Consider the following 21,612-nt stretch of genomic DNA (forward strand, 5'->3'; position numbering starts at 1 on the left):
GTTTGAGACTTGGTCTTACACTTAAACTGGCAACCATCTAATTTTTTATCCTAGTACCTTCGTAGAATGGCCTCTCTTTTATATACCCTTTGTCACACTAATCCCTCATTGGTTACTTTTACCACCGCAGAACTTTTCTTGGAAATGCTTAAATTTTCCCAGAAGAGAGGTGGATAAGGATGGAGATCAAAACATAACTGTTGAGTATGTATTTTTTACAGTGAAAAAAATTAAATTTGTCTGTTAGAAAAAAATGAAAATTTATGATGCAGAGAAGATATGGTATAGAAAGAGTTTTGATCAATCAAAATTCACGCATAAATTTTAATAATTAACACCTATTTGGCTACCATATTTACGATTCCAGTTAACTGGTTAGATGTTTTTCAGATATCGACTACTGGAAGTTCAAACTGAATATATGGCCCCTCAATTTCTTGTAGTATCAGATGGTGTAATCAAGAGGAAGTCTAATTACTCCAATTGTACTAAATTTCTCTTACAGGGAATTGTTATAAATGACCACATACCTTGGCATCCATTGGAGAGATAAGGATTCCCATGGTAACCTTCCATGCAATGACAGATGTATCCACGATTGTTGTTAGAGTTGGAGCAGTCGGTGTTCTTCCCGCATGCATAGTTGATAGATGCCTTCTCACATGTCTTGCTCTTGGCAGCAATTGACCCGTCTACCACTACGTACCCAAAAATAATGCTTTTAAATACTATTTTTCTTATTAGGAGATACTGAAAATTCAGATTGCTAATGTCACTTCAGGCTTCAGCCATGTTACAAAACAAGATCGCGTTGTGTATACCAATAGTAGGGAACGTCAGTAGATTGGGTCAAGTGATAAACCCGCCTTAACACGACTATGGGATCTTGTTCGGGTAATTGTTATTAACTTTCGGGTTAAGACTAACCTACAGGAATACGAGAGAATGCTGGTATATATTATTGTTTGGATGGGTCAGGTCGGGTTTGGTGAACCTATTCCAACTAGTCAAGTCGTGTTATTGCGCATAGGATCGGGTTTAGGTCGAATAAAACCCGTATAGAACCCGTTCCATGTGACACAAAACAGCAAGGCATTTATCATGCTACTTTCATAATTTTAATATTTGTATTTGAATTTTAAAGTAAAAGAAGATAAATTCTTTGAACTTAATACCATACCTCGGCATCCATCGTGTAGATAGGGATTCCCTTGATAACCTGGCAGGCAGTTGCAAAGATATCCAGCGCCATTTGAGGAGTTGGTGCAATAGGTGTTACTCCCACAGGCATACCCAGCCACGTCTCTTTGTGCTTCCTCGCAACTCTGGTTTCGAATTGCCCAGTCCAGTACTATGGAAGTCCTTATCCCAACGTTAACAAGGTATTCAACATTGTTTCTTATGTCCCAGAGATGTGAAACTTGTGACTCAAATGAATCCTGGGCGTCGGACATAAGAACAGCCAACCCACATCTACTAATGTTCCATGTGTATTCGAAGTCGTTACGGCTCCCTATGCTTACTGAAAAATCATTAAGATCGTTTGGTATGGTTGTCTGGCAGCAACCAAAGCCACCGCAAGATGAACTAGCTGTCACTTTTGTATCGTTCAAGCATGATGATCGACAATCCACATAGAACACAGAGCCCTTGTAATCATCCAATTTGCCATGCGTGTCGCAACCGACTGCCATGAATCTGTTTCTGGTATTGGAGAGCCTGTATGTGTTTGCAAAAGAATACCTAATGGCATGAACCACCAGGTATTCATCTTCACCCATGTAACATTGGACACTTCCCAGAATGGAAGTCGTTAGTTGATGAGCATCAAGTGATATATGGAGAATGGTATGGTCATCTCCCTCATAATCGCCATAAAACGTCAATTTTGGAGGAAGGATGGCAGTGTCGCAGAATAACTTGAAGTCATCATTTTTGAAACAGGTTGGATCATCTCCCACTAGGCCAAACGGGTATGGGATGCTAACATTCCCACATTTGCTTTGGCACCCAGGCCTTGTATCTGACATTGTCAAAGTTGCTGTTATCGACTCATCATTTTCTCATTTTAATTTCCTTTTTTCATTCAAGTTGAACAAGTTGAACAAAGAAAAGGATTTCTTCAAAAACTGCAGGGGTGAAATTTGTATATCCAAGCCATAGCAATAGGTGGTTTAGTGTAGAGAAGTAAAAGATGCTTATAATTACCTTTGTATATCCAACTTAAATAGTGATATTTTAAGCAAAATTCATAAAAGAGTGAAAGAAGCCATACCTTGGCATCCATGGGGGAGGTAAGGATTCCCATGATAGCCTTGCATGCATTGGCAACTATATCCAAGGCTGCTGTTGGTGATAGAGCAGTTGGTGTTCTCCCCGCATGCGTAATTTCTGCTTTCTTTTTCACATGTCCTGTTCGCATTTGATCCGTCCAATTCTATGCATACAAATTAATGTTTTTAAATTACAAGCTGTTTATTTTTCAGATTAAGAGAAAATTAAAAATTCAGATGGCTAATGTGACCATACGAAGGTAAATTAATGAGATCCGAGTATGTTATCATTTCATTTATGGGATTTTTATATTGCACTCCACGAATTCGGATTTAAAATCTCCCTCAACACCATTATCAAATGTATACCACTCCCACACAAGGCAGACTTACAGTTGAAAATAACTCTCTTATGCAATCTGAAGCACTTAATTGCTCTAACATTTTCATCACCTCGGCTTCCTCAAATCCTTGGTCGATTTAACAGTTGGAGTACTCACCCTTGGATCACACCTCGAGGCCTCCGATGCCTTTTCAGTGCTTGCAAGTGAGACCTTCTGCCTCATCCCTACTAGAAATCCAGTACTGACCTTACTCCCATTTTTTGGTAGCATCAAATATAATTTGAGTTGAACCAAGCCATTGTTGTAAGAAGTTATTCTAAATAAAAGCATACTGATGCCAATTGGACTAGATTTGGTCCAATCCGATCCAGTCCTTATAAATGGTGCAGGTTCAATCCAATCCAATGATTATTTTGGACAATTTTGGATTGGTTTAATTCAATGTTTAGACCGTCCAATCTGTTCAAATTTGTTTTAATTAAGATTAATTCTAACTCAAACCTAGTCCATTGACACCCATACTTTTAACTTCTATCAATGAACCATATATTAGCTCAATCCAACCCAATCCAATATAAACTTATTACAATTGGACTAGGTTCAATTCGATCAAATAGATACTTTGAATGATTAAATCTGGACTCTAGAGTGATCCAATTCAATATGTCTTGCTGGTCCATCCATTGTTGGTTCGTCCAATATGTCCAAATTGATTTTATGGATCCAATAACAACCCTAATGAGTAGTATAAGTACATATTGTCTATCCTCACTGTGATTTTAATGAAGATACCAAATTGGAATCACAAAAACATCCAGGATGACACACAAGCTGATGCGGACCCACAACGGATCTATAGCTCGCCATAGAACAGCGATGAGCTCAAAACTATCACAATAATGCAATGGATGAAAACACTATCAACTAAATTCGCTAATAGTAGGACATCCATTAGGATCAAACAGGAACATGTCAAATTAGTTCTGATGCCACCAGTGCCATGTCACTACAGCAAACTTGTTAAGGGAAGTAACACACATGTAGTATGAGAATCCTCTGACAAAAGGAAACTTCGTCTTAGAAAGATCTCATAAGACAGATGGCAAACCCCTAGCAGTGTTCCCTTGTCAGTCGACACCGAATTGAATATCCCCTTTCCAAATAGGAGTCAAATCCTTATTGGCTCATTCCTTTCAGGAGCTCGGGATCTCCCTTTATCGGAGGGGGTTCAGATCATAATGAAGACATGACTCTCTGTCAATAGAAGCTCATAGCTTACCCATGTTCCTAGCCTCCCTTCGCCTTTCAAGGAGACCACCATACTTGCCCTTACGACTACATCTATATTAGAATCTCTAGTTATGTTCTTGATCGTGGAGATGACTGCTCACAGAATTAACCTTTCCCCAATCCCATAGGAACAGTCCAACAACCTTGACAACACTAACACAGGAGTTGAGGAACATATTGGCCTGGAAACTGTCGGCCAGGTTGATATTGAGATCTTGGCCAACAAGGTGTACGAGTTTTGACCATCTAGCACAGATGGAAGCCAAAATGAGAGGCATCCAACAAAAAAATGATAGTGATTGAACACTCCCCATTCACTCCTATTAGCCCTTCTACACCCGTCCCCGCAGGCTATCTTGGGAGTCTAAACCCTGGAGCAACAGAACATCCATCCGAAACCAATCTTGTAGCCACCCACACCATACGCGGCGTAGAGGACTTGCTTCTTTGCTGTTGAGCAACCTTGTGTAGTCCAACCAGGTAGTGCGACGGTGGAGGCACTCATCAGTCGAATGGAGATAAGGGAGTACGTCCAAGGCTTGGTGGAAGAGAGCCGGAACATATCCCTCTGGTTATGTTCCTTTCCAATAGTGGCCACAATACGATGGGCAGAAGGGGAGCCCACAGGAACACACCAACAAGTTTGAAGATGCACTAGGAGTGTTCTCTTTCGATGAAGACCTAAAGGTTCGAGAATTCTCTAAATCCTTGACTAGGCCAACATACTCGTGGTTTGTCAACCTGACGGCAGGGAGCATCGACTCATGGGATGAGTTAGCCAAGAAGTTCTTATTTAAGTGGTTCACCCTCAAGTAGAGGTTGACGATGGTGGACCTACACAACACGAAACAACGTGTTGGGGAAGACCTATTGGCATATGTCATACAATTTCAAAAACTGACACACTTGGTCTTCGAAGAGCACGCAACACAAAAGGGCTTTGTGGAGCAATGCATCTAGGGGATGCACCCAACATGTAGGATTGGGATCGAAAACATCATGATTGAAACATTCAATCAGCTCTAGAAATGTGTTGAGAGAACAACATAGATTGTCACCACCCTGGAATCACGGCTAGCTTCATTAGGGCTACAGTATGCTAAGAACAAGACATATGACATCGATCGCAGACCCAAAATGTAGGATTGAGATCGAGAACATCGAGATTGAAACATTCGACCAACTCTAAAATTGCATTGAGAGAATAGCACAGACTATCACCACCCTGGGATCATGGCTAGCTTCATCAGAGCTATAGTACACTAACAATGAGACATATGTCATCGATCATAGACCCCGAAATACTAGAGAAACCAGCCAAGGGCATTACTATCTTGACGACAACCAAATATGATGAAATGGCCCATTGCCAACACCCCCTCCATTCCCCTACACCAATAATGAAATGACGATCATGAGCAAGCTCATGGAAGATCTTGTAATCAACCTACAACCACCACTAGAAGGAGTCGACCTCGAGAAGGGAAAGAATGGAAGAAGATGGTGTAGCTATCACTAGTGGCTGAATCATGATTTGGTAGTCGAGATCACTACCCAAAGCCCTAACCATTTCCCATCCAAATGGTGGTCGAGAATTCAGGATATACATAATATCTAACTTAGAAGCCATAGGCTGTTTGGTAGCCTAAGAGAATGACAAAAAAGTCGAGTGGCCCATCTATTATGCGAGTAGAACTTTGAAACCAACAAAGAACATCTACTTACACATGGAACAATAGTGTCTAGCATTAGTCTTTACTACATAAAAGTGTGATAAATCAGGTACTTCATTGATAGATCCCTACTCTCTAGAAGATTGGTCGAATGAATGATGAAGCTGATTGAGTATAGTATCGAATACATCCAAACTAGAGTGATAGAGTGTCAAGCAGTCGCAAACCTCCTAGTTGCTTTTCCTACTAGTGATGATTTCCCCATCTCTGAAGAGATACCCAAAGACCTCCCCCTCATCGTGGCAGTAGAGAAGGCAGGATGGGTTATAACATTCGATGGCAGTAGTTCCAATTCCTCTACAGGAACCAGAGGTATATTGTCTTCGCCTACCAGATAGACTTCAGCCTACTCCCTCAAATTGCAATTCCCCTACTCCCACAATATCACAGAATATGAAGCACCGGTGATGGGTCTAACAATAGCAAGGGATTCCAAAGGAAAGAAAGTAAAATTCATAGGAGATTCCAAGATAGTAATTGGACAACTGGGGGGTCACACCACAGTAAAAGAATTGACAATCTTGTCATATAGAACATTGATCCAAAAATTGACCAAAGACTTGGAGATAACCTACGAAGACTAGAATCGGGCCAAGAATAGATATGTTGATTCTCTAGCCACTCTAGGATCTAAGATACAATCGAGCAGCCCAAATGATAGGGTTATCGACATCCACTACACACTATTGATCACTACCCTCAGGAACACTCACTCCAATGTAGGAAGGCATGGCAGACATGCTAAGCATATGGACGAGAAACAAAATTCTCTAGAGAAGCAAACTTCTACTCTATCTCACCAATGCCAAACCACTTCTCTCTCTTAGCATTGAGACACCTCATCCCACGACAAATGTCTAGTGACACATCCTCATAACCATCACCCTCTAACGTAGCGATAATAACAGATAACTGTGACAATCACTAAGGAGTGACGCTTAGCTACAAGTGCTTGCAAATGAACATTAACATAAAAGGGGAAAACACATATGATAAGCAACACTTATAGCTAGAGTCCATGGTTTAATGAATAATATCATCCATCTGGACATATAAATATCCAAGAAACATCGAAGCCAATGAAAGCTGATGACCACCAACTGGAACAACCGCAAGAGGAACCAGGATGGTATTAAGGCCACAGTTAGGGTTCCCAAGAAAAAAAACCATGACACAACATAGAGAATAAATGTTGCGAAATGACATTGACTATCTGTCTTTCTGGCCATAACATCTATTGGTTTCGTGCTTTCAAACTAGAAACCAATCTAGGTTTTGAGGGGCCATTTCCCCCAGGCAGTCGATTCATCTACCTGTGCCTTGTAAATGTTGAGCTCTTCCCCAACTCTGTATATAGATCGGTCAGGATATTGGGAATGAACTTGGCGTATTGAGGATGGTGGGCTGAAATGGCACCACCCAACGTTAATGCAAGCAGAACAGCCATGCCATCAATAGTGACACTGAACTCACTGAATGCACCTACGAACGTATGTGTCCGGCAACACCAATGGGACAAGAGTGGAAACATATAATCCACCCCTTCTCTATCTGAAAGGTCTAAGAAATAGTCCACAAATCTTAATAACCTGGCACTCTGGAGCAACCAATAGTACATGGGGTTTTCTAGGAGGAAAAGAGTCCATGCTGTGAAATTTATTAAGGACCTAGAAGCATCAGTGCTTAGTTTAGAACAACTGAAGTAAATAGTGTGCTTCAAATGACCATAAAAACATTTAACCTCATTCACCTCCACCACGTCAAACATGCCATCCTTCCCCCTGGACTCAGGCATGGGAGGTTAGAAAACCTTCTCATGACCAGCAACCAACAATCTTCACTGACTCGTATTCGGGGAGTAGTTCCATAGTGTCCACATCGCTTACAAAATCAATGAAGGGGCAATCAGATTGCACAACCTTCTACTGCTTGTGAGGAGCCATTGATACCAGAGATGGACAAATCATGCAAGAAAGAAAAATAAACAAGAAGATCAAAACTAAACAGAACTACTTCAGAAGCAAAGTGAATGCGAAGACAAAGTTTGAAGCGAATAGTACCCTTTATAGTAGTCCCATTCACATTGACAACTCAAACAGCGGCGTAAGGAGCCAAAACAAATGATTACTAGCTACTCGCTAGCATACAGTTGACATACCGGCCATTACACATTTAAATTATTATTCCTAGAAAAAGGCAACACACACAAACATCAAATTTAAAACTGCTACCATAACACATAATAGCCAATCCGAACGAAGAAACATGAAACCCGCCACACCCGCAAAAACATGTGACCGACTAGCAATAATTATGAGACAATGGTTATACATCCAACATACATAACCATGTGACTAACTGTGACCCACTATATACACAACCACAATAGCATGGTACCACTTACATGAATGATAGAAGAGATCCTTCCCAAAAAATATTGCATAAGAAGAAGAAGAGGACGGAAGACATCCTTTAAATAGATTTATCCAAAAATAATATTATACACACAAGACATTAGAAAAGCTGCACACTTCACCAAGATACAATAGGGTAAACTACAATGCCAATATATGAATGCACTCGAAGTGTTTCCTGACAAAAAGCATTTTGTCAAGACATGGGGGGGCTGAAAAACCAAACATGACCAAAACAACCTCTCGACAAAATGTTTCCCATCAAGAAAGAAAGGGGCTATTAGTATGAAAAGTCAAGCAACCTTAACAGCAACAAACTCCAAAATCATACACCCCAACAGTAACACCCATTTCTCAAGACGTAGTCAAAACTTTGCAAAAACCCCCCTTCAATAGCCAAAGTTGTTGGGAGCACACACACTACAACAAAACCTAAGAAAAAATCAGCGATCAACTAAAAATGAACCAAAAAACAGCCTTTGCCCATGTGTCGATCACAATACTCTAGCCAATATTAAAATGCAGCAATCACAGAAATGCTTATTGATAAGAACACTCTTACTAATAAGCAAGGGCCTAAATGTAAGTACATGTAATCTATCCTCACTACAACTGTGATGAAGATACCAAATTGGAATCACAAAAACATCTAAGGTGATAAACAAGCCAGTGTGGAACCGCAATGGGTCCATAACTCGTCACAGACCTACGATTAGCTCGAAACCATCACAATCCTACAATGGACGAAAATACTATCAACTGAATTCAACTGTAGTAGGACATCCAATAGGATCAAATAGGAACATGTCATATTAGTTCTGATGCCAGCCACACTATGCCATTACAGGAGACCCATAAAGGGAAGTAACACACACGTGTAGTATGAGAATTCTCGGATTAAAGGAAACTTCGCCTTAGGAAGATCTCATAAGACACGTGGCAAACCCTTAACAGTGTCCCTATGTTAGCCAACACCGAATCGAAGATCCCCTTTCTAAATAGGAATAAAATCCATTTTGGCTCCTTACTTTCAGGTCCCCGGGATCTCCTTTTATAAAAGGGGGTGTAGATCTTAATGAAGACATGACTCTCTATCAATAGAAACACATAGACAACCACACTTAGCCTTACCACCACATCTACAAGGAGAAGCAAAAGAAAACTAAGAAAAAGAAGAGCCACCAACAACCTATTATAGTGCTGAATGGAAGTCCTAGTTACATTGCTTTTTCCAAAAAAGGGTGCTTCAATTCATGGTACAACTCCAAGTTATAAAGATGCGAGTCCAGCAACAGCATGCGTAGAAGACTAGCGCAATCACATTCACGAGGTGTTACAAGCCATGTTAAACTTATACAGGCACGTTCTCTTCTACCAAATGCCTCTTGTTCTTTAGTGGGCTGGTTTGTTCAATGTTTTAAAAACTGACCTAGAGGCCAAACCGTTTTTCCTCCAAGTCATGGTTCACTGGTTCAACTAGTCGGGTCGAATGGTTCAAGACATGTTACGTCATATATATGTGTGTGTGTGTACATATATGTTTATAAATGTATGTCTTATCAATAAATAATGTAAAAATATTTTAGATATGTTATATATATTTTTATATTTAATTTATGTTTTTCTAATTTAGTTTTTAAATTTTTATTTTCAAAAAATGTTAAAAATTGAAATTTGAGGCCAAAAAAAGTGTTTTTTCTTTTGCAAAAATTGTGGGGCAAGGTGTGTATGGCTCCTTGGAATGCATAGATCTTAAAAAGTTACCCAAAATAAAAAAAAAAAAGAAAAAGAAAAACAATCACCACAATCAGACACTGGAGTGCAAAGTTATGGCCTCCGAAATTTTGCATACATTAAATGTGCAACCCGTAACCAAGTGATCAGGTCGAATGGATCAGCAGTCAAATTGGCCAGATCAAACGGTTCTTGACCAAAGCAACAATTTTTGACTGTTTAATGGGTCTTTGATTAAACCGAACCTAAAATCCTGACTGGGTGACAATTCGAATGATTTGACTAGCTGGGTCAATGATGCGTTGAAAACTTTGGGTTTGTTGTTTTAGGGCCCCTTATCAACTAAGTTCAACCCATTAGAGAGGAATTTGCCAGCTCCAACAGTATACGGCAATTAGTACATCTATGTCAAACTCGGATAGTAGTGGACCCTTGGCACTTCAATGAAGGTTTACATTTCTTTTAAGGGTAGGATCTACGTGAACCACCACTCCCCAGTCCCCACAATTAGAGATCCTCAAGCAATTTCACAATAGTACCTATGAAGGCTACCCAAAAACGCTATGGGCTCACAATTGTACCACCACATCAGATCTAGGCCCATATCTCCATGAACTTTATGGGCTCGCTTGCTCACAATGAAATACTTCATTCATATAGTCGATTGAATTTCCAAATATGCCCATTTTCTACCCATAACAAATCTATATATAACCTATTCCAAAGCGCAACTATTTTTAAAACAAATATTCCCCCTACAAGCATGCAGGACTCAATTATCTGCAACTGAGATGTAACATTTACAAATAAATACTAATGCGTTTTCTTCAATCTCCGTAGTATATATAGATTTTAATTTCATCTTGTGATGCACTGATGCCATGAATTATATAATAAAAATAAGAATTATAAGAAGTGTTATAAAATTTATTAAATACTTTAAGGGAATTTGTCTAAAAATCATCATGAGTTTTTAGTATTTCTATTAAATTCACCACAACTTTTCAAAATGTCTGAAATTCACCATGTCAATTTTTTATTTTCCAAAGCTTATTTTCCCTTAGTGCACCCGTTAACTTTTCTTAGAGGTGTCTACATAAATAACAATTAGTACATCTATGTCAAACTCGGATAGTAGTGGACCCTTGGCACTTCAATGAAGGTTTACATTTCTTTTAAGGGTAGAATCTACCTGAACCACCACTCCCCAGTCCCCATAATTAGAGATCATCAAGCAATTTAACAATAGTACCTATGAAGGCTACCCAAAAACGCTATGGGCTCACAATTGTACCACCACATCAGATCTAGGCCCATATCTCCATGAACTTTATGGGCTCGCTAGCTCACAATGAAATACTTCATTCATATAGTCGATTGAATTTCCAAATATGCCCATTTTCTACCCATAACAAATCTATATATAACCTATTCCAAAGCGCAACTATTTTAAAATAAATATTCCCCCTACAAGCATGCAGGACTCAATTATCTGCAACTGAGATGTAACATTTACAAACAAATACTAATGCGTTTTCTTCAATCTCCGTAGTATATATAGATTTTAATTTCAGCTTGTGATGCACTAATGCCATGAAATAAATAATAAAAATAAGAATTATAAGAAGTATTATAAAATTTATTAAATACTTTAAGGGAATTTGTCTAAAAATCATCATGAGTTTTTAGTATTTCAATTAACTTTTCTTAGAGGTGTCCACATAAATAATAATTTTCATAACCAAATCACTCTTGAATGGCAAGTTAGAGGAAAAGGGTGCTTTTCAGCTTTCAATTTTCATGTATTGTTTTTGCATTTTTAGTATTTTATTATAATTTCCAATGTTTTTACTAATACACACTATGCTTTAATTATTTGTCTTTATTATACGGATTTTGATAAGAACATTAAAATTATTATTACTATTATTGTTTTATTTATTGTTATCATTTAAAACTATAACATGCAATACATGTATACATTTCTACTCTTCCCAAACTGAGCATGAACAAGAAAACAGATATAACCTTAGCTAAAAACACTGGTACTGTTATTTGGATGGGTCAGGTCGGGTTTGTTAAACCTATTCCAAGTAGTCAAGTCGGGTTGGATTGCCTTCAGATCGGGTTTGGGTTGCAAAACCCATACATACAGAACTCGATCATTTGACATCCTTACAAGAGTAAACTGTAAGACATGAGCACATGGGCGATCCAAAGAATTCCCTTACCAGATCAATGGTTTTGATTAGCGACTTCCGTACGTCAATAACAATAATGCATTTATTATCATTCAATTTTAATATTGAATATTTGTATTTAAATTTTAAAGTAAAAGAAGATAAATTCTTTGAACTTAATACCATACCTCGGCATCCATCGTGGAGATAGGGATTCCCTTGATAACCTGGCAGGCAATTGCAAAGATATCCAACGCCATTTGTGGAGTTAGTGCAATAGGTGTTGCTCCCGCAGGCATAACCAACCACATCTCTTTGTGCTTCATCGCATGTCTGCATTCTAATTGCCCAGTCCAGTACTATGGAAGTCCTTATTCCAACGTTAAGAAGGTATTCAACATTGTTTCTTATGTCCCAGAGATGTGAAACTTGTGAGTCAAATAATGAATCCTGGGCGTCGGACATAAGAACAGCCAACCCACATCTACTAATGTTCCATGTGTATTCGAAGTCGTTAGGGCTCCATATGTATGCATCAAAATCATTAAGATCGTTTGGTATGGTTGTCTGGCAGCAACCATAGCCGGTGCAAGATGAATTAGCTGTCACTTTTGTATCGTTCAAGCACGATGATCGACATTCCACATTGAACACAGAGCCCTCGTAATCATCCAATTCGCCATACATGTCGCAACCGACTGCCATGAATCTGTTTCTGGTATTGGAGAGCCTGTATGTGTTTGGAAAAGAATATCTAATGCTATAACCCGCCGGGTATTCATCTTCACCCGTGTAACATTTTACGCTTCCCAGAATGGAAGTCGTTAGTTGATGAGCATCAAGTGATATATGGAGAATGGTATGCTCATCTCCCTTATAATCGCCATAAAACGTCAATTTTGGAGGAAGGATAGCAGTGTTGCAGAATAACTTGAAGTCATGATTTTTGAAACAGGTTGGATCATCTCCCACTAGGCCAAACGGGTATGGGATGCCAACATTCCCACATTTGCTTTGGCAGCCAGGCCTTGTATCCGACGATATCACTAATGCTGTCATCATCATTATGAGACGAGGTGATGAAGAAAATAGTAAATACACTTTGCAATCTAATTTCTTGCTTTCATAACTTTATGTGGAGCATATTCAACAAACATAGAAGCAATAAGACATGATTGGTTTTGATAAAGAAGACATGATTGGTCACCACGTTTTTTATACAAATTGATTGATCAGAAGTTTTTCTCGATATCATGTCCTTTTTTTTGTGACAAAAAAAATATTGAAAATAAAAAAAAAGAAGGATATGCATTGCCTTTATTTTCATAAGTATTATGTCGGTTTTGTAAACCGACTATAGAAGTCGGTTCTGACTTCTTTCACCGTTTTCTCTATATCACCGGAGCCCATATCTTGTCTGCTCAGTCCCTCGACAAGCCCGCTGATTGCCTCCATTACCTTCCCTTTTACTTTGTGAAGATGACAGAATATCTTCTAATTCACCTCTCTACAAAATAGACACTTCCTTCCGCCAACTCCACGGCATACCAAACTCTTCTAGCCGAATGCCTCTTACATAACACTTCCAAATCAGCCTTCTTTGCCACCCCAGCTTTATAAATCAATCAGCCCCTCAACTTCACTTCTGTCTCCCACATTCCAACCTGATCCGAACCCAAAGATATCCCCTCAACCCAAATCCGAGTCTCCAATAGTCTCAGTAGAAACCGCAATTAAAGCGCCATTCGACACCGCTTCAAGGATGGCGAGATAGGCGCAACATGCAAAGATGAATCGGAGAAATACAGATAGGCTCAATACAGAATTCTGATTTCTACTGTAAATTTATAATATCAATGTCCTTCCGATTAATTGGCATCAATTCCGACCTGAGACCTACTCCAATTATACTTGAATCTATACATTTTAACCCAGGGTTAAACCATCATTCTGCCAAAATGAATTTGAAATTCCAACTTTCCGTGATGCGGGGCTCACTTATTAATTTCGCAGCCACCGTTTCTTCTTATCACCACCTCTCTGTCTCAACCAGCATAACACAGCACAACGTTTCTCCAACGACAAGGTCTGTCCCAGCCCAGGCACTGGAGACGACTTACCACCAACCGATGGCCTATTTCTGTAGAGTAGAAAACGACCTCACTAACGCAGCCTCCTACCGCAATTCCCCTCCTTTCCCCTGTGGCGCTTTTGCAACCGACGGACTCTTCCAAAGATCATGTCTTTCCAGTTTCCAATATCATAGTCGAACAAGTAATGTAAAAACAGAGAGCAAAGTATTGCATAAGCATGCAAATCCCACTACCGAGGCATAGAAATAGAGACCCAAAATGGGCCCAAACCAGAACGCACAGACTCAGGGTCGAGCCCAGCAAAACAAACCTAAACAAAAATAGGGAGGCAAGCTAAAGCCCCACTTGGAAAAACACGACACAGAAAAAAAAAAAAAAAAAGGCCCGGAAGCTCACTTTTGACACTCTAAAAAAAAGATAAAAATATAATATATATAGTTATATATTTATTATATAGAAAACATTAGGGTATATCTCTGATATTTTATATTAATTAATCATATTAAAAAAAAGTTTGACAAACAATAATTGTTTTTATTGGTGATAGAAATAAAATATAAATCAATTTAAAAATGAAACTTTTTTCCGTTTAGAGACAAGACAACAATTCAACCTTTTAGGTCAAATGTGTCAATTCTCGATATCATAATTAAATAATAATAAAAACTAAAAATGAAAATACACAAAAGTATAAAAAGTACAAAAGAAAATTGTAGAAAACAACTGAGAACATCTCAAATATCCTATATTCATCATATTAAACAAAATGAAGTGTGACAAATAAGAATAGTTTTTATATAATTATAGAAACGTATTATTTACTATCATCATTATGTAAATTAGACCCAATCACAAGTTACACACATGTATTATTTTAAGAGTGCACAAATTTGCACTCATTTATCTGATTAGAATTATCTTTATGTCGATTATGGGTAACTTTTCAAGATCCATGAGAAGGTGCATTGCCTTTCTATTTTTACCGAAAAAGACCGTTTTCAATCTCATATCCCAATTTTTAGCATTTTGTATAAATAAAAAAATAAAAACTGAAATAAAATTATAGGTTACGCATAAAATAATGCATATACATTTATATATTATAGGTACAGTGTAATTATATGTTACATTCAGTTTTTTATTACACTAATATATATTATATATTTATAATATATTTTATAATATACCAGTTCAGTTTCAAGTTTATGCCCATTATTTGTTTGGTTAACCAAACTGTAAGCACCCCTAATTATGAACTGACTCAACAAATAACAATGGACGTTTACTCTCATTCCGAACAACAAAAACCAAGACTGCTCAGGAAAAATTTAAACTATCAAACTTCTGAATTTCTTCGTCTTCCCCCTTTACCATTACCACGGACACCATGCTTCCCCATGCACCTATGGTTTGAGAAAGATCAATTAATTCTCTCTTGGATTATTATTTCTCTCAGACTGTGTTTAGTTTGAAAGAAAAAGTAGGAAAAGAAAGAAAAAAATAAAAAAACCTTTATAAATTTTGTATAATTTTCCATGTCTTTCTTTTTATTTCTCTACCTTTTTTGAATCAAACATTGTCTTATTGAAAGCCGTTTTGCACTAATTGTAGGATATCGATGCTCACTAGATGTGTGGAATGCACTCTCTAAATCTTCGGAAAACTATTCACGCCCACGCTTTAGATTGATCCAACTTAGGAAACAGTTGCATATAGTCTTAATCTGAGTATGTGTTAAGTTGAGCCTACTTACAAGCTCTTCGGGCTCGGATTGCTAAATACTTGAATTCGGCTTACAATAATCAAGTTCAAGTTGAGCTCAAACTCGAGTCGAGTAAATGGTTGAGTTAGGCTCGAGTCGCTCATCAGCCTAATTGAGTTCATAATAAAATAATATAATATTTTTTAATATATTTGTATTTATAATATAAAGAAATATTAATCTTTTTATATTAACTTATTTATAATATAAATGAATACATTTATAATTGACATTCAAAAATATATTTTTATTTATAATACTTACAATATTAATTTATTTATAATTTTTAATATATTTTAATTTTAGTATACTTAATACTTACAATATGAATTTATTTAATTTTAGATAAGTGCAACCAAAATAGGGGAGGATGGTGACAACTCCGCTAGGGGTTAGATCTTATCCCGAAGACCTCAATGGTTAACCTCATCCCGACATCCTCAATGGTTAACCTCATCCCGACATCCTCAAAAGCCTCATTCGACCAGGGCATAGACCTTTATTTATAAAAAGGGACCTACAACTCAAGGTAATTTCGGGTTCCCCCTTTCAATAGTCCAGTTTTCGGGTTGACACTTCAACTATTCGATTCAAATGGACAATATTCTCTGACAACAAAATTGTGCTTTTTCGGGATGACAGTTTGATTGTTCAGTTCGAATGGATGGCTTGTTTTGACAACAAAAATTACAAGCAAAAAATTATGAAGTCGATCTAGCCACTGGTTTTTAGGTCGGCGGTTCGACCATCCGGTTCAAACGGACGACTCATTCTAACAACAAAAATTAAAGGCAAAAAAATGCATGCATGAGGTCCATTAAGTAGTATTATACATGTTATGTCATTCCAAAACATGACTCATACGGTTTGACCGTCCATTTTAAACGAATGACCTGTTTGAACAACAAAAATTATAGGCAAAAAATTGAGTGTGTGAGATCCATTAAGCAGTATCATACGTGTTATGTCATTTGAGCATATGACTCATATGACCCAAAAACGGAACCATTCTTACCACTGGTTTTCAGGTTGATGATTCAATTGTTCGATTCTAACATATGAGCTATCTTGACAACAAAAATTAAAAAAGGATAAAAAATGGCCAAAAACCATTGATTGAGTCAACGGGTTAACGGTTCGACAACTCGGGACAATGGCTTGTTGACCGATTCAATAGATTTTTACTAGGGACTAGGATTGGGGTATTAACCCAGGTTCGGATGAGATAGGCAAGAAGTTGTAAGTACATTCAATGAGCACTTGAAACTTGTTTTGACACCTGTCCCTTATAATACCCTCACCCCACCCATGAAAAAGATTAATACCCACTTTTGAAAGTTGTCAAAATATTTATCAAGTGCTCATTTAGTGTACCTACTAGATCCGGTCCCTATTAACTCAGGTAATTACATTTATCATTGTTACGAGAATTTTAATTTTTTAAAAGATTTAATTTTTATGCAATAGAGATATATAGTTTGACCAATTTCTCCAAGCAATTTATCACCTATATATGACATGAATAAAACTTTTCTTAGTAAATTGTCAAAAACAATTATCCAAGAAAAGAGTATAAATACAAATATATATAAAAAATTATCCATAACCGACTCCCCCCAAAGTTCAGTTTGAAAAGAGTATAAATACAAATATATATAATATAAATAAATACAAAATACAAAATTTTACACTCTACATATTTACATTTATACTCCTTCCAAACTGAGCACAAATATCAATTAAACGTACAAAATTGGCACTGAGATAAAAATTAGAAAAAAACGCCCTATCACTGTATCATATGGCCCAAGACCACATAAAAAGGATTTCCCAAATAAACTGGAGGGATGAAAGCAAAGCAGGTTGAGATTCGATGGGCACCCTAGCAATAGGTGGTGTCGTCTATGCAGTAATATAAGATGCCTGCCTTTATTTCCTACTTAAATAATTGTAAAATTTGAAGAAAACTGGAAAAAATAAAATTTGTGAAGACATACCTTGGCATCCATCAGGAAGATAAGGATTCCCATAAAAACCTTCGGTACATTGGCATATATATCCAGGGCTGTCTTTGGAGATGTAGCAGTTCGTAATTGCTGTTTGCTTACTCACATGTCTTGTTTGGATTAGACCCGTCCAATACTATGCATGCATATAAATTAAATTAAGATCTAATTCTTAAACTAAATTCTGCTGTTTGAAAAGTAACTGTTCATTTGAAAAAAATACTTATTTGGGATTGGACCACATTATTAAGTACTTATTGGTATATGGGAAATAAGTTCAAAATAAGTATTTATTTTAAATATGAGGGGTTAGTTTTTTAAACCAAAATTTCTAGTTTTTTTCTAAGTGCTTGCACAATAAGCACTTATTCAATTATTTTCTTCCAAAATTATCCATGTTGAATTTTAGAATACCACTTATAAAATTATTCTTAGCTGAATTTTATAAAAATACTTTTGTAAAAGAATTTTTATAAAAATGTTTTTATAAAAGTACTTTTACAAAAGTATTTTTATTAAAGTGATTTTACAAAATTACTTAATGTAAAAATACTTTTATAAAAGTGCTTTTGAAAAAGTTTTTATTTAAGGCACTATTATAAGACCCGATTACACATGTTTTTGTTTAAGCGGAAGGAGTAGAAATGCAAATATGAAAGAAAATACAAGGTTTTGCACTCAACATATTTGTATTTATACTCCTTCCAAACTGAGCCTTAAGTGAAAAGCAAGAGAATAATTAGAAATTGAGTTCATACCTTGGCATCCATCGGGGAGGTAAGGATTCCCATCGTAACCTTGCAAACAATGACAAAGATATCCAGGGCCATTTGTGGAATTGGAGCAGTATGTGTTTCTCCCGCAGGCAGAATTGTTCATTCCTCGTGCTTCCTCGCAAGACTTATTGTTGTTTCGAATTGCCCAATCCAGTACTATTGGACGTCGAATGCCAGAAGTTACAAGGTCGTTCACGTTGTTTCTGATATTCCAAAGTTGTGACACTTGCCACTCTAAGTCATCTTGATCGGACAGAACAACAATCCCGCATCTACTAACATTCCATGTGTATGTGAAGTTGTAAAAGCTATGAATCTGTATTTGAAAATCAGCGATACCCTTGGGTATCGTGGTCTGGCAGCATCCAAATCCACTGCATGGTAAGCCCATTATCACTTTGGTATCGTTCAAGCATTTTGAGGTGCAAGCCACGTAGAATTCTTTGCCATTGTAGTCATACAAAGTACCAGATGTGTCGCAACCGACGATGGTCAATCTGTTTCTGGTATCCGAGACCCTAAATGCATTTGAAAAGTTAACCCCAGAGTCGCCAATCCCCTGCCATTTGTTGTTGAGGATGGTGTCCACGTAGCATTTGGCAGCTCCAGGAACAGAGGTCGTCAGTTGGCCTTGCAGAGATATGTTCAAAACGGGCAAATTGACGTGGAACGACAATTGAGTTTCACCGGTGGTGTTGCATATCAAATGAAAATCTTCGTTCAAGAAACACTTTGGATCATCACCGATGCCAAACGGGTAGGGTATGCTGAGGTTTCCACATTTCTCCGGACAGCCGGGCCTTGTCAGAGACGTTAATGTCGACGACCCTGTTGTTGCTGCGTTCATCGTGACCAACCGTAGTAGGATGAGATGAAGAAGCAACAAGGGCCAAATCATGATCGGATGATAAATGCGTCCTCGGTAAAAGGAAGGAACAGAATGCTGTTGTACCTGGAAATGGAATCATCGTGACCCATGCCACTATAAATATAAGTACGACTGATCAAAGCTTACTACGCTGAGCCGTTTAATCCCAAGTCAATCAAGTGAATGAACTATCGATATTTTTCCAAGTCCCTAACGTTAAGCTTAAGGCGTGGAATATTACACAGAAGCCAAAAATAAAGCTTTCAATCCAGGCACACGCAGACAAATATCAGTGACTGTCGTTGCCTTGACAAATATCAGTGGAATATTACACCGAAGTAGCTGATTTTAGTCGCAGATCTGTTGAAGATTCCACGATTTAATTTTTTAGTCGCAGATCTTTATATGGGATATCTATACCATATAAAGATATTTGCGTACGTGTAGGTCATCAAAATTAAGTTTTTCTGATTATATAATATCACCTTATTACGTTTTATGAAAAAAACATTTTTTGTTAGGCTCAATTTAGAAAGAATATAAATACAAATATATAAAAAATAATACAAAATATATCTACATATTTACATTTGTATTCCTTCGAAACTAAGTCTTGTTTGCATGTATCCGCGCATAGAACAATCAACACGTGAATTCACCTATCTTACAAAGTGAAGTTGACGATAATTTTATCTAAAATTATAAAATGAGATACATGCCAATTCAAGGGGGAGGGTTGGTGGCCACAGTTCACTTTACATCATATATAGTAAAAATGTTTTAGCACACCAGTATTTTCCTTTTACAAAACACATAATCATTCAACAAGTATACTAAAAAGGTAGCCGCATAGAAGGCAAACCAATAAAACCCAAAACCTAGAAAGCCTAAGAACCAAATTCCGCTGACCTCTCTTGCCTCATCTACCTTGCCCTCTTGAACTAAGGGACCCCCTATAAATTTTTATGCTCAAGCAATTATTTTTTTTTGATCTAGGTCTAACATAGATTTCTACCTAGCCCACAAATATTGTAGGTAGTAGTGCTTTAAATTGATCAAATTTAGATCGGATCCTAGTGGACCCACATCCACATTCAATTATGAAATCTCCATCTCCACATCTACATCTAATTATTATGTTAGATTTGGGATCAAATGCAAATTTAATCTACAACCATTTTATTGTGTTTAAAATGACAATCTTCTCTATGTCTTAAAAAAAAAAAGAGTGAAAAGTAGCATCTAGGGTGAACCATCAAAAGGCGTGTAAATGTGCTGAAACCACAAAAAACAAGGACAAATTCAAATCACAAACCGTAGGCATAGGGATAGGATGAGCTCCAAAGTCCAAACAAAGGCGTGTAAAGGGGACCAAACTCCAAACAAAGCTTGTGCAATACGATCAAAGCATATATTGAAACCACAAAGAAAAAGGAGTCGCTGGTTGTCCTATCTGTTACATTTATTATCGCATTCATAATACCAAGTTTTGGATTACTTTTCATACGGTGGAGAGTTTGAGAAATATATATTTCTTTAATTAATGTGTGTAAATTTAACATTATTGCAGCGTCAATGTTTCGCTGCTCCCCCAATGAGGGAGAAATGTCTGTCCCTAAATACGAATTGGGTTTGTGGCCCAATTCTAAGAATTGGGTTTGAGGCCCAAGCCCAGTTTGTACACTAAACCCAGCCTGAGACCAAGGTCAGTCCAAGTCTGAGGACCAAAAATCCATTCCTAGTTTATGTAAATTTGTAGGTTAGATTAGTTCAGACTCTAATTAGGCCCGCTCCAGTTGCACCCTTGGACAAATCACAACCTCCCGAAACTCAACCTGTTCAACTTGTTCTAACGATTGCAAGGGGAAGAGAGAGAAATTGCTAAAGGACTCAAGATGGGAGAGTAGAAGAATGCTGCTGATGCTAAAAGTTGGTGAAGAAGAAGGAGAACAATGCTGCTGATGAAGTGGAGCTTCTTAACTACTCAAGATGGGAAAACCCACCAAATCCAAGGAATCCAACAAACATGCATCACCTCACTCTCTTTCTAGGCCCTTGAATAGCTTCTGAAAGAAACAAAGTTGTTGCAGGCTTTGGGTGAAACGAATGATCAATAGTCAAAATCGAGACCCAAATTGG

At 37.5% G+C, this 21,612-nt stretch overlaps 1 protein-coding gene across 1 annotated transcript; it reads right to left on the minus strand.

The window, feature by feature from the left end:
- Positions 1-1,877: 1,877 nt before the first annotated feature.
- Positions 1,878-12,301, minus strand: LOC148852234 (uncharacterized). Its single transcript, XM_088947176.1, has 3 exons — positions 12,157-12,301; positions 2,276-2,437; positions 1,878-2,023 (listed from the first exon to the last, which is right to left on the minus strand). Exons 1-3 carry the CDS (start codon positions 12,292-12,294, stop codon positions 1,961-1,963), a joined length of 363 nt encoding a protein of 120 aa, XP_088803302.1. The 5' UTR covers positions 12,295-12,301; the 3' UTR covers positions 1,878-1,960.
- Positions 12,302-21,612: the final 9,311 nt, after the last annotated feature.

The sequence above is a fragment of the Nelumbo lutea genome, chromosome 5, assembly GCF_056320005.1.
Source record: "Nelumbo lutea isolate HS-2025 chromosome 5, American lotus-T2T, whole genome shotgun sequence".
Lineage (NCBI taxonomy): Eukaryota > Viridiplantae > Streptophyta > Magnoliopsida > Proteales > Nelumbonaceae > Nelumbo > Nelumbo lutea.